The sequence below is a fragment of the Parasteatoda tepidariorum genome, chromosome 10 (assembly GCF_043381705.1).
Source record: "Parasteatoda tepidariorum isolate YZ-2023 chromosome 10, CAS_Ptep_4.0, whole genome shotgun sequence".
Lineage (NCBI taxonomy): Eukaryota > Metazoa > Arthropoda > Arachnida > Araneae > Theridiidae > Parasteatoda > Parasteatoda tepidariorum.
The window spans coordinates 62714670-62728864 of NC_092213.1; the positions used below are offsets into that span (position 1 = coordinate 62714670).

Below are 14195 nucleotides of genomic sequence, written 5' to 3' on the forward strand. Positions count from 1 at the left end.
TTTTTGCTACTCCCATTAGGTAATGATGTTAATAGTTGTTGCAGCTTAGCGCAATTTGGAAAGAAGCAGTGATAAAAATTAATTATTCCTAAAATCTTGCGAAGACTAGGGGTCGATGTAGGCTCAAGTGCACTTAGTATCTCAAATAATTTCTGATGATCTAAAAACACATTTTTCATTATTGATGCATAAGCCGTAATCACATTTAATCTTTTAAAAACTATCTTTTAGTGTTCGCCGGTGCGTTTTGTCATTTGAGGAGGCAATCAATTTGTCTACATAGCAGAATGCAAACTCTAACCCTGATAAGACCATATTCATGAATCGTTGAAAGGTTTAAGCTATGTTACGTAAACCAAAAATCATGAAAGGAAATTCAAACAACCCGAAAGGGATAATAATTGATGTTTTGGAATTTCGGCATCGGGCTCTGGAATTTGTTGATACGCTCGAACTAAGTCTATCGAAATTTTCTTTTCCCGTGTAGAATAGAACCAGTCAGTGAAAAATGGTTAAGAATAGCGGTTTTGTTAAAGGCCCTATTATCTCCACAGGATTCAAGTCGCATGATTTCTTTAAGGTGAGGTGTAGAGAGCTAACCCAACTACTTTTTGAAGGTTTACAACGACCTTGTTGCAACATGAAGTTAAATTCCTCTTTTGTTGCTTTTAATTTTTTAGTGAAAATCTTCTAGCTCTTGCGGTAACAAGAACTCCATTCTATGAAATTGTAACTCTTAGTTTTGTTATGACTCAATGTTGCGACTCTTAATTTTGTTATTTACAAATGTTGATCGTAATAGATCAGAAAATCGTTAAAGAATATCTTCGTTTTGATTTTGTACTGCATTTAATGTTAGGTTATCAACACGATAACAAGGCATACCAATACAGGATAGGGATGTTGTGCCATCAATTTGCCATTTTTACTGTCAACCAAAAGGTGAAAATGAGACAAAAAGTCAATACCTATTAATGGTTTATAAACATCTGCTAACAAAAAGCCAATGAAATGCTCGTCTCACTCTCAAATCTAGTATTAATAACTTTCGTCTATAAGTTTTAATTTTGGTTCCGTTTGCAGCAAACAGCTCTAGTTTGTCAACATATTTTTTTTCTTGAGGTAATGTGGATATCATCGAAATCTCCACTTCTGTGTCGATTAAAAAATGGGTGGCGGTTCTTTTGTTCCGAATAAAAAGACGACAGAGTTCCACCCTTTGTTTGACGCTCGATCTTGTTATGCTAATCGCAAGGTTTATCGCATCGCAAAGCTTTGTCGCCAAACTTAGAATGATAATGACATATACTGTGTTTGAATTACTGAGTCTATTACAATAATTACCACTAGAGCGGAATCTATATCGTGGCTGATTATAGTACTGCCTTTTTTAAATTCGTTGATTTGAAGTGATAGTTCAGAAACTTTCTCCTGTAGTTTAACTATGACATTGTTATTATTCTGACAAACAATAGCAGCGCTCTGTAACGGTGTTGATTTTATTTCCCACATTTTATCGGCCATTGTCGCCAATTTTATTAAATCATCTTTACTGATTGATAAAATGCTTCTTATTTCTAAGGGCAATCCTTGTCCTTAGCCAAAGTGTTCTAAGAAACGGTTCAGTTACTTTATCAGTCTCCAAATTTTTCATTTCACATAATAGCTGAGGAAGTTTTTTATTACCCAATTCGACTGCGGTTAACAGCCTTTGAGTTTCCGTATCTACGAACAAAGCGATTGGCCAGTCTTTAATTGCAGTGTATTGTCCGTATTGAGGTGAATTCGTCATTATATCCGACACTTGTGATAATATTTCGGCTTCGATGGTGCTTAGGACATAATCATATTTTGTTTGATCAACAGTTATTGAAGCGTTTCGGAATTGTGCTTCCAACTGCAGAAACCATATATTTGGATCCGGTTTCCAAAACGGTGGAATCCGGTTGTCTCCAATGAAGGGTAAGGATAAAATAGCTTACTTCCTCTCTCATTTACTTCTAAATAAATAAAAATTGACGTATTAAAAACACGGAGAAAAACTATATACATAACTTTTCGTACTACACACCAGAGAAGAAAAACTAAAGAAGTTGCCATCCAGTGTTTCAATAATGAAAATAATTATAGGTAGCGCTGTAGTCTGGCAAAAATTGGCCATCGCTACAACAGATTTCGTGGCCAAATCTCCTTATAATCCCCTTTACTTGTTTGATTCTGTGACTGCTGTCAGAGATGCCAACTTGTTCCACTTTATGGAAACAATTTTACTTGTGGTAAAAAAAATTATGTTGAATTTTTGGTTTGTAAATTTGATTTAAAGCAATGTTGCCCACCATTACATTTAAATTTTTCAAGAACTCACATAACTTGAGAGTTTAGTTCGTAATTTTTCAGGGTGAGCAATTAAAAAAGTATTGGCGAAATAAAACAATTTGTGCATTTTTTTTATTTTCTATTCTTTGCCACTTCCCAATATCTTATGCTAACAGAGCAACAGTTAGCATCTCTGTTACTCTTTCATATCTTCTGACACCGATAATAGTTTCCATTGTTGTATTATAGCCATTATTTTTTTAAATTACATCAATCTATAATATACTCAAAAATCTATTAAGTAATTCTGCAGATAAGATTCAAAGATAAAAATTTATTTAAATAATTTAAATTAATTAATTCTCCTAAAAATTTTTGAAATTGCGGTGGCAGAAATGCAATTTCAGTGTCAGGCACCGGTGGTTGACGCAGCCTAAATGTAATTTCAGGGTTAGCCACCGGTGGTTGAAGCGGCCTAAATGTAATTTCAGTGTCAGCCACCGGTGGTTAACGCGGCCTAAATGGAAAGTCCAGTGTCAGCCACCGATGGCTGACGTGGTGCTCAACGTGTTAAGAACGTTACGTCTATAAGAGATTTCAAGTGTAAAACGATCAAATAACTAATCTTGACATCGATAGGAAGACAGCCACTACTCTCCTCAGACTAAGAACAAAACATCATAAAAACATGAAAATTTCTACAGATAAGACTAGAAAATATCAAAACTGTGGCAACTGTCTTAATGTGGAACTGACACCATATCATGTTTTTAACTGCCCTGCAGTCGCTGCAGGCCTTCACCTCTTAAACTACCCCACAGAAGAGGATTTGTATTCTTTTAGTGCCATAGAAATAACAAAAACTATTCAAGCACACCATGAAATATGATTCAATAGAGGATACGACACCAACCAACCAAGTGTAAAATATGTTTTTTATGACTCAATAAAACCTCATTGTCATAGATGACAATTTCTAACTTATTCTTCCCAAAAATAAGTTGGAAATGAAATAATATTACTAACAGCGAGTTATCTATTCCATCTAACTATTTACATACTTTTGCAGCCATTTTTTAACGACCTACATGCCAATGTTCTTTATGTATTCTTGGTGAATGGGTAAAATGCCATTTCGTTTCCTCGAGGAGCAAGCTATGTCATTTCCATATCCATGAAAAAGTAGTACATAAGCCTAAATTAAGAGGATATTTTCCAGTCTAAAGATATTTAAATTACAAATGTTAAATATACGTTATTCAAAATTGAAATAAAATATTTATGTTATGATGGATATTGATGTCTTCTTATGATTGATGCAATTTAATGAATATTAATTGTTTAAAAATAGCTATTTGTTTTGAATGTAGTATTTATTCTTTTTTTTTTAAGCCATTTATCAATGTCTAGTATGAAATGAAAAAAATGTGTTTTTACTCAAATTATATTTCTACAGCTTTTATTGAGTTATAACTAGAAGAAACAAATATTCATCCCATAGAGATAGTTGAAAAATGGGCATCACGTTTTGCGAATGAACGTTTACTACAACCAAAGTAAAGCAGGATAGGATTGTTTTATCTACAAAAAAAATCATCACATCGTCCGTGTTCTCCAGCCAAATAGCCATTATTTTAAATTTCGATAGAAGCAGAACCTGGTTGTGTTTTCCGAAAGTAACATTCGTTGTCCATTTGAAACTTCTTCATCGCAACTAAACAGCAACGCAGAAGGCGAAGAGGCCGAAAACAAAAAATCAAGTAAAATAAGGAGTGAAGATAAATAACCTTTAGCTCAAGAAAAGAAGACAGAAACTTTTTTTCTTATTTCCGATTTACTTAGGGAAGCAAAAAGAGCATTTATTCATTCGCCCAACAACTCGAGCGCACGTGTACGTGTTTCTGTTTTAAAACATCTCTTTCTGAAGAAGTTTTTATCCACATGAAAAAAGCGATTAAATTTTAAAGTTGAAAAAAACATACAAGGTCTCCTTTGTTTTAAGAAAATTTTAATAGCGATAGAAATATCAATATCGTGAAAGCGCAGGAAGGAATTTCAATTTTTTTAACGATGAATTTAATGTTACATATACACAGAGATGCCAAATTGCTCCGGACAGCAAATATATATTTTAGAGTGGTAGTTTATCAATTGCGATTCTTGGTTCAATAAATTCAATTTAGTAAATTTTTATCCACCATTATTTCTAAATAATTCGTAAGCTTATATAATTCACCACTCATTAAGAGTAATGTTATGCTGTACCATTTAAAAAGCAAGCAAAAATAGTCAAATACTTGCAAAATTTACTTTGTAGCTCTTTACCGCTTTTTTAATGATTTTGGCGTGTCCGGAGCTGCATACATATAAAGGCTTATACAACTATGTCAAACCGATAGTACAAGTTAGAGAAGGATATCACTAGGATACATTTAGGGTTACGGTGAGATTCGAACCAGCTATTTTAACCCTATACTTGCGTGCTTATTACAAAATACGACTTATACAACTATGTCAAAGTACAGGTTAGAGAAGGATATCACTAGGATACATTTAGGGTTACGGAGAGATTCGAACCAGCTATTTTAACCCTATATAGTGTTTGGCGGAACAGCGAGACCGCTCTGACAGGGTAGTTCCCATGTAAAGACAATTAAGCTGTGGTGAACCTTATAAAAAGCTAACAAAAATAACCAAAAATCAATTTTTTAGTTCGTAGTTTTCTACAGTTTTTTTTTAAAATATTAATACGAATGTGAAGTAGTTGGCATCTCTGTTTATATTTACGCGTAAATTTTTTGCAAGCAAATATGTGTTTAAACTTTTATTAATTCGTGATTGCCGTAGTTCTATTACTGTTACCGAAATTAAGTTTGAAAAGGTTCTATAACAGTTTATTTTCTTCCTACGGTTAGTTACAGTTTTGTATTATTTTTTTTTACCTCGACAGCACGGCGAAACCATTTTTCAGCAAGAGTAAAATTTTTATCATCCATTGCTAACATTCCTAAATGAAAATAAACTCGTTCATTCACTTCTTTCGTTTTCAAAAGAGCCTTCAATCTGAAAAAGAAAATTTTTATCATGTAAAACATAAAAGACGTAAAAAAGAATATAAAATTTAACTAAAAAAGAAAATGTTTTAAACGCATTTTAAAAAAAGAAATGCTTAGTTTGGATAGTACTGAGTTTCAAAAATCCAATCTAACTCGTTAATATCAGGCTCTATATAAGTCAATTGCCAACATTCATTCTTTCTGGGAATAGATTTTCCAAGTGGTAATTAAACAATTACCGATAAATAATTTTTCTAATAAAAATACACTTACGTTTTGACTGGGTTGAATTACACTGTAGTATTCACTATTATGCTTTTATATATTTGTTGTAATTGTTTATATATAGTGGTGGTCAAACTCATTTATACTTATAATTATAATTCAAAAAGTTTAATGGAATAACATGAGTTTCGCTGCCACTTTAAATAGGAAAATAAAATCTTACACGAAAGCCGGAAGAGTTAGCAGTTATGTAAGTGGAAATAATACGTAATAATTATATATTTACTATACCTAATTAAATATTTCTTTCTGTTACCTACCACTTAAGATATGTTAAGCACTGTTGCTTTGATTTCAGATCTAAATATAAATATTTATACCAATAATAAATTATAATTATCTCGTTTCTGTAAAATAAATCCTAATATTGAAATACTTGTGCTTCCAATTTCATTGTTATTGAAAAATGAAACTGTATTTTTTAAATGACACAAAATAATATAAATTTTAAAGATTATAGCTTACATTTCTATGCCTGTTAACTTTTAATCCTTTCGAGGATGAATTTCCTCAGTGGTAGTAAAATGGAATCTGAATTACAATTTTAGGCAGAAACATACTCTGTATTTTAAATAAGTTTATGTGGACTAACACAGACGACGACGATCTGGGTTTGTTAAGGTGCCTGCCCGCGTTAGCGGGCACCTGACCTCTTAATCTGATATTGTGCCCTAGGGCGACTGGTACTAATGGCATTAGGAGGACTAACACAGTACTATAACATACTAGTTTATATGCGTAATTTTTTAAAAAATAATGGTGGTCAAAAAGACAATAAATTAAGCTTATAAATGCAAGGAATATATAGAAAACATACATTTTACAACCACTTTAAATATAGAAATCAAATTTTACGCCAAATGAATAAAAGTTGGCAGGTATGCATTTCATATGTGGGCAAGATTTCACTAATGGAACAAAACTTATGTTTCGATGTTTAAATCTTTGTACTTACTAAAACTGATTTAAAATTATTGTCACCATTACACATTTCAAATTCAAAATTTAACACCTAGTTTTTTCTACAAAGCGATGAGAATTTAAAAAAATTGGCAAAAATAGCCCTAATGCTTCAGGAGTACTTTCCGATTCTCTATCACTTTAAAAAATCTTCTGCAGAATCCGGAGCAGGTAGTATCATTGAGGTTTTTCGGTGAAAAATAATACGATTTATTTGTTTCGCTAATTGATACTATTTATCAATTTACGAAAAGAAAATGAAGTTTAATTGTGGTTCTCTGATTCAAATTCGACAACATTTTTATTTATTTCCCTTACCTTATTTATTTCTTACTTTTTAAATTTCAATGCTAACGAGTAAAATCTACAAATCACAGAATTTTCAAACATTAAAAACATTGATACGAAGCATGACGTTTTTGCAAAAAAGCAAAATGTTAGAATAAAATTTTATGTGATCTAAAATATTAGAATATTTCATTATAAACACAAAAATCCAATTTTAAAGTTACGTGATATTTTGTACCATTGCCTTTATCTTTGATTGAATCTGAATCAAAAAATCTGAAACTATGATGTGTCTGGTGTAAGTTTATAAGCCTGATCGATGCATATATAAATAGTGGACATCCAAAGTTCGCGATCCTTCCTAAGATAGTTAATTTGAATTCGCGATTTCCAAAGGCATTATTAATTTAAATAAAAAGGTATTGGATTGGAAATTCAAATCTTTTGATTATTCTAAGCAATCATTTTACAGTGCGCATTTGCATTCGTAGGTCAGGTATATTACACACATGAATCGGTAGAGAACAGAAAGCTAAAAATCGGACCAAATAATTTTCCATCAGGAAAATTAGGGATATCAGGACGGCAACGAAACCTGGTCCCATTGATATACCTTTTTCTGAATTTCATTACCAGAAAGTTAGATTTTTACTAATTCGTTGAGGATATCAAACAAATGAGCTCTCGCGGGCCTTGAAAGTTTCAAAAAGTGTTAACTAACAGGAGATAATACTTGTTATATTAACCCTTTGCACTCGAAGTTCTTTCATCAGTTATAAAAAAAATGGACGCCACCACTAACGTTATGAAAGATTTTTTACAAACTTACCGTATTATATCCGGAGATCAATGAATGAAGTGGTAACTAAACATTAAGTTGAAAAAAATTTCACAATTAAAGTAATACAGTTGACATTGGTGACTGACAGTCACCTCTCGAGTGCAAAGGGTTAAAAAAGTAAGAAAATTCCGTCTTGTTATAAATTTAAAGTGGTTTCTTAAAAAAAGTATACTGGATTTAATGACACTATTAAACTTTTAGGGCCCGTGGTTACCCAACAAAATAAGTTACATCTCCTTACCTGTGATATGCTGTTTTTCTCATGTTAGGACCTCCAGTCTCTTGTATCAAAATGGCCGAATTTAGTAATGCTTGCTATAAACATAACCAAAAATGTATTCATTTTATAAAACTATAGTACAGTTACGAAAAATTTTATTAGGGAATGCAATTACGGAATTCCATTAAGAAAAAAAATGAGAATTGGTAGAAACCGTTTAAGTAATCGGAATAATTTAACAACTTTGCAACAAACAACAGATATTGAAAAAGTTAGAAAAATAAATTTAGATGTAAAAACTGCCAATCTAAATTTCTAAAATTACAATGAAATTAAGACCTATACATTTTTTATCAGCATCTTGAAAAATGTATTACCACTTCTTTTACAAACTCTAAAAACTCAAACAACAAACAAGGAATTTTACTTATATTAACTAACTCACCTTTAATAAATTTACTTTATTTGAATATAACTTAAATTTAATAAACCTATCTTCTTAGAATAATTTTCTGTTTCCCATTACAGAGGCATGTTTAGTATGGTTTCAGCCTCATATTTTATTATTTAAGACTTATTATTTAAAATAGTTTTATCTTTAAGAATATATCAAAGCTGTATATAAAAACCCTGATAAGCTAGATGTGATGCTTGCAATTGAAAAAAAAATTATTATTGAATTGTTACTTCGCTACCAGTGTTATAAATTGAGCTCCTGGGTTGGCAGCTATGAGGAATTTAGCTCTGAGTTATTGCAATTTTAAGTGCAATTTCGAGAAGCTTTTTTTTCACTTTTTTGCTTTAAACTATAAAGTATCAATCTTTTGTTGCAAAAAGATTTGATTTCGCTCGACACCTTTATTTTATAAGTTCCTGCTTGAGTTAATGTCAAAAGTAAAAAAACAAGAAGAGAGAGCGATTAGATATTCTTAGATATAAATCTTAATATACATATTGAAATTCTTAAAAATATGAAAAACTTAATTCACAAAAGACAAAACCGTTTCCTCTTTGAGTAGTTATAAGGATATAAGACTCGTTTACGAGAAAATAGCTTCTTATTTGAACCTTCTTATTGAGTCGAACAATCTGCATTCCTAAGTTTAAATTTTTTTCTAGTATTCAGGTAATCGTTCATTTTCTTACAATTAGCATATTGTTCTTACATAAAATTTTAGCAATTATATACATTTATTAACCAAATTTTCTTCGTTTTTTTTGGAAAATATCGGTTTTTAATAAAAGAAGAATGGTGAATATGAAGCAATCACAAGTTTTGGTGAGCGGAGCCTCTTAGTTGTTAAAAAATTTATAACAAAGTTATTATTCAAATAAATGTACTTTTGTCCCGTGTCACGAAGTATAGACGCAACGGATTTAAAGTTATCTATCGAAACCGTGGTTTTCTTGAAAAGCAATGCTAAGAAGCAAATGTGAAAGGAAACTAGACTTAAATCTGAGGATATGACATTAATCTCTTTTGACAATAAATATTTTGTTAGTTATTCTTACCTCATGCCTGGGGTTGATTTTTAAAGCCTTATTGAACGATAAAAGAGCCATGTCTGTTTTCCTTTGTTCTAAAAGCACCACTCCTAACTAAAACAAAGAAGACTGAAAATAAGTTTCACAGAAGTTAATACCAGAGATTCCAAACTATTTTAAGCTGTTGCGAATTACTCTTTACAATAGTTGCGAACTAAAACAGAACAGTGGTATACAAAATTCTTTTAAATCTAAATTATTAAAATAAAAGTACATTATCCTTGCTAATTCCCGCCTCCCAACTCTGATTATTTTTTAAATTTAGAGGAAGGAGTAGATAACCGTTTGGATTAGGAACTCTGTTAGCACTGTATTAGTCTCTGGGTAATACAAGAATAATGTAAGAAGTATTTCATGCAAAACAATATTATCATGGTGAGTGCGAATGCAGTTAAACTCAAAATGAGAAGTGTAGTTTGGTTCTAAAAATAAAACTTATATCATATTTCCTGAAAGAGTTCTCCAACTAATATTAAAATATTTGCTCTAGTACTAGGTGCTCCAAATTCATCGACTAAGTGAAAAATCAATTAAAAAAAAAACTGAAAGTGAGGGAATGGAAAGATTGCTCTACATAGAAAACTAGTTTTTATACTCTCACATACTTTTAAAGATCGTCAACAGATTTATCTAGAAAAACAATAAAAAATCGTTTTTAAGTAAAACACCCTCTTGGAGAATCAACGTGACGCAGATTTAATATAAGGTTAATAGATGCTTAATCAATTATTTCAGTTATAATTGGAAACAACAGAAAGCATATTAGAATAAGTACTTTGTTTCTCATTAACACATTTAACCCTAAAACTCTTGTATTTTCTTGTGCACTTTGATCAAAGAAATAAAAAAGAGGTACTTTTTTTAATTTGTAAGCAAAGAGAAGGACTCAGCAACAGACATTCGTATCCATCAGAATATCTGGTCAAAAGTAGTCGGACACCTAAAAATACAGGAGCTGTACAAAACTACGGAAACACTTCTATACTAACTGTATGTAAACAATCTTTCTTTTAGTATTATATATTTGGCCCTTTCTACGATGACAGCCCACAACAGAAAGTCTGTTTCTATAGATGTGGAGCTAGTATATTGCGTTTCATTATTTTTAAGTTTCTCTGTTATTTTATTTGTTACCATATTTATAAGTATTACTTACATTATAGTGAATGTCGGCATTGTCTTCATCAAGGTGTAGGGCTTTTTCATACACATTTTGTGCCTCTTGAGTTCTGTAAAGAGAAAACAAAAGTTTAACTCTCTAATATTCCAAAACGAAACATTTTTAAAAAAAATTAACAAAATATTTACCTATTCATGCGAATTAAAATGTCACCTCGATTGATATAAGCTTCTATGTAATCTGATCTCATACGAATAGCTTCTTGATAAAGCTGAAACGAAATATGAATGGGTCAAACTTAAGTATTGGATAGTCTCTCAAGACACAGTGAGTTTCGTTAAATACGATTTCTTTAAAACTGAAGGTAGTAATAAATACCAGGGTGCGTAGCGTTTTTAAAAAGTGCTTAAAGGTGCTTATTTTCGCTTTTTAAAAGCCATTAAATGTGCTTTTTTCATTCGGTTTTTTTCAAAAAGTGCTTAATTTTCCCTTTTTGAAAATGAGATTTTTCCTTTACCATGTTGATTTTCGCTACGAATTATGCAAAAAGACTCTGTTTTCAGTGTTCTATTCAACGTTTTCTCGTAGTACCAGGGTGCGCAGCGTTTTTAAAAAGTGCTTAAAGGAGCTTATTTTCGCTTTTTAAAAGCCCTTAAGGCCTTTCGTTTTTTAAAAGCCCTTTTTTCATTGGGTGTTTTTAAAAAGTGCTTAATTTTCCCTATTAGAAAATATTTTTCCTTAACCATGTTGATTTTCGCTACGAATTGCGCAAAAAGACACTGTTTTCATTGTTCTATTCAATGTTTTCTCAATTAATTTAATCCCAATCTATTTCGGCCTATTGTCAGTCAATAGCGCCATTCGTTTCACATGATTCAAAATTTCATGATTTTTGACAGTTGTCAAAAACAATGCCATTATGTTTTTTTAAATTTTTAATTCTTTTTTTTGACATGATCGTTAAAGCAAGATAAAGCCGTCAATTGTCAAAACTTTCTAACTCTGCCTAAATATGATATTTTTTTAAAAGTGCTTAAAAATATTTTTTGAGTTCTTGAAAAGTGCTTATTTTTTGTAGAATAATTTGGCCACGCACCCTGTTAACTAATTAAGAGCAAACGCATCCAGGGCTACCAGTGGTCTACAAAAAAAGTACCAAAAAGTGAGAGTAATCTAATGACCACAGCAAACGGAAAGAACAACTCAGAAACGAGTGGTATTACCAGGACGACTGGGTCATCAACTATAACAGAGTCACAGAGAAGGTAGTTGCCGATCCATCTATCCCTTACATAACATTTTCTTTGTCGCAGACAGTTTTTTGGCAATCTCTATTTTTTAAATATGTAAATAGTTGCATGTATTTTCTCTATTATTTCCATTTTCATTACACCTGAGTAAGTGTTAAAGAACTAAGCATTGTATTGTGGAATTACAAAACAGATAAAGTAAAACTTCTGCATAAATTCATATTTGATGCAAAAGGTGATAGTTCTAATCAAAAACGACTAAGAAATGTTAATGGTTTTGATTTCTCATTTGAAAGCAAAGAATTTAAAAATAAGTTAAAAGATATTGGGAAAAAAATCACACTTAACGAAATTATATATGTTTCTAACATGATCAATGTTTCATTAGAAGGTAATAAAACAGAAGTAGCTAAGAATATTTTGACCTTGTTAATGGATTTAAACCAACTCGCAGAACTTGAGAACGACGACAACGCATCTAGCTCTGAGTCAAAAGAAGAAATAAATCACAAAGGAGAAAACGAAATTAATCAGAATATGATAAATAAAAAGAATGAAAGTGATTTTTCAACGAAGTGTAATATTGAAAATAAAAATCTTGATTCTTGTATAAGTGATAAAAATAATTCTTGCAGAAATTATGAATTTCAAACTGCTGCTATTAATTATTCTGATATCGAAAGTACTATTTCAAAGTTCAATGCAGAATCGCAGGAAAATATTGTTTATTGGATCAAATATTTTCAAAATATTATTTAATTTATCTGATTTACAAAATTTCCTTTTAGCGAAAAGATCTCTTGGTTGTAACGCCTCTTCATTTGTCAGAAATGTACCAGAAATAAATTCATGGCAAAAATTAAAAGAATCTTTGATTGATGAATTTTTTCTTCGTGATCTTTTGAGTAAACGTAAAATGACGGATGCTGAATCCGCTCAAGATATTATTTAAAGATGAAAGAGTTATGTAATTTTGGAAAAATAGATGCTGCTGCTTTTATGCGTTATGTAATTAAGGTTATTAACGATAAACAGGAAAACAAAACTGTTTTGTACGGCTTCAAAATTTTGTCTGAATTTAAAGAAAAACTTTAAGTTTATGAAATAATAAAAAGTGATTCTGCAAAGAGTAAAAGTACTTTCGATAAAATCAAAACAAAACATGACTTTGATAGTAAATATAATTTTTATGATAGAATAAAAATAGAATACGATAAGTTTAATGTAAAAAAAATGGTTACAAATTTGAATAAAAATAAATATGAATATAATAATGAAAAAAATAAGATATAATGCAGTTGCTGAAACTTTTAATAATAAGGTTTGTTACAATTGTGGTTTAAGAAATCATATTTAAAAATATTGCACACATAAAGATAAGGGCTTAAAGTGTTTTAAATGTGAAGCGTTTAAGCAAAGCTTCTAAATGTCCAAAATGAAATACAAAAACAAAAGTTTCTACTTTAAATGTTAGTGTAAAAACAAAACTATATAAAATGGTAATAATTGATAACTTAACTGTGAAAACTTTGATTGATACTGGACGTCAAGCCACTTTAATCAGAAAATCTGTATTAAAAAATTAAATTCCAAAGAACTATTTCCAGTCAATTCTACTCTAAACGGATTTGGTAAATCAATAGTTACTCTGTTAGGTAATTTCAAAGAAAATATTGAAATTGATGATTTCCAATGTTCTGCTGAAATGTGTATTGTAGAAAATGATGTGATGCTATTATAAGCCTTAACCCCTTGGGGACGGGTGATTCATAAAAGCATCGTACAAAATCAGAATCTTTTTCCTCAGAGAAAATTGTTCACCCTCGTGATCTAGTTCCTCCAGATGAACCTATTGTTATAGTTGTTGGTGCTATGGCTCATGGACAAGTAAGTATACACTTAACTGACCCCTAATTAACATGATGTCTCAAACTGCCTTACTTGGTCCCCTTACTTACTTTATTTAACAAAAGCTGGGCACCTGGGCCGCGCAGAAGACCCATATCCCATTCATCGTGAAATTACAGTAAAATTAAAAAATATAAGCAGTTTGTATACAGAGTCTCTGGGCCCCTTAATAATTTTTTTCAATTTAGCATCTGAATATAAATAAATAAAAAACGGTAACTTAAATGCAGACATTGCTAATTTGATAGACTTACTTTGCTTTTACTTTAGTTATTGCTAGTTTAATCATATATATAATCATTGTTACTTCAAAGTATAACTAAATAGTTTTATTTTAAACTAAGTAATGGTGAATTAAAGAAATCAAACAATTATAACCCCGCCCACAAATAAACTACCAAAAAAC

At 30.8% G+C, this 14195-nt stretch overlaps 1 protein-coding gene across 1 annotated transcript in view; it reads right to left on the minus strand.

The window, feature by feature from the left end:
- Positions 1-14195, minus strand: part of LOC107453034 (protein O-mannosyl-transferase Tmtc3) — a 105264-nt gene that overhangs the window by 23354 nt on the left and 67715 nt on the right. The window contains exons 14-18 of the mRNA XM_016069693.3: positions 10820-10902; positions 10668-10740; positions 9479-9565; positions 7988-8061; positions 5259-5379 (exon numbers count right to left, since the gene is read on the minus strand). Coding sequence (XP_015925179.1) covers positions 5259-5379; positions 7988-8061; positions 9479-9565; positions 10668-10740; positions 10820-10902 — 438 coding nt within the window. The remainder of the gene's footprint in view (positions 1-5258; positions 5380-7987; positions 8062-9478; positions 9566-10667; positions 10741-10819; positions 10903-14195) is intronic.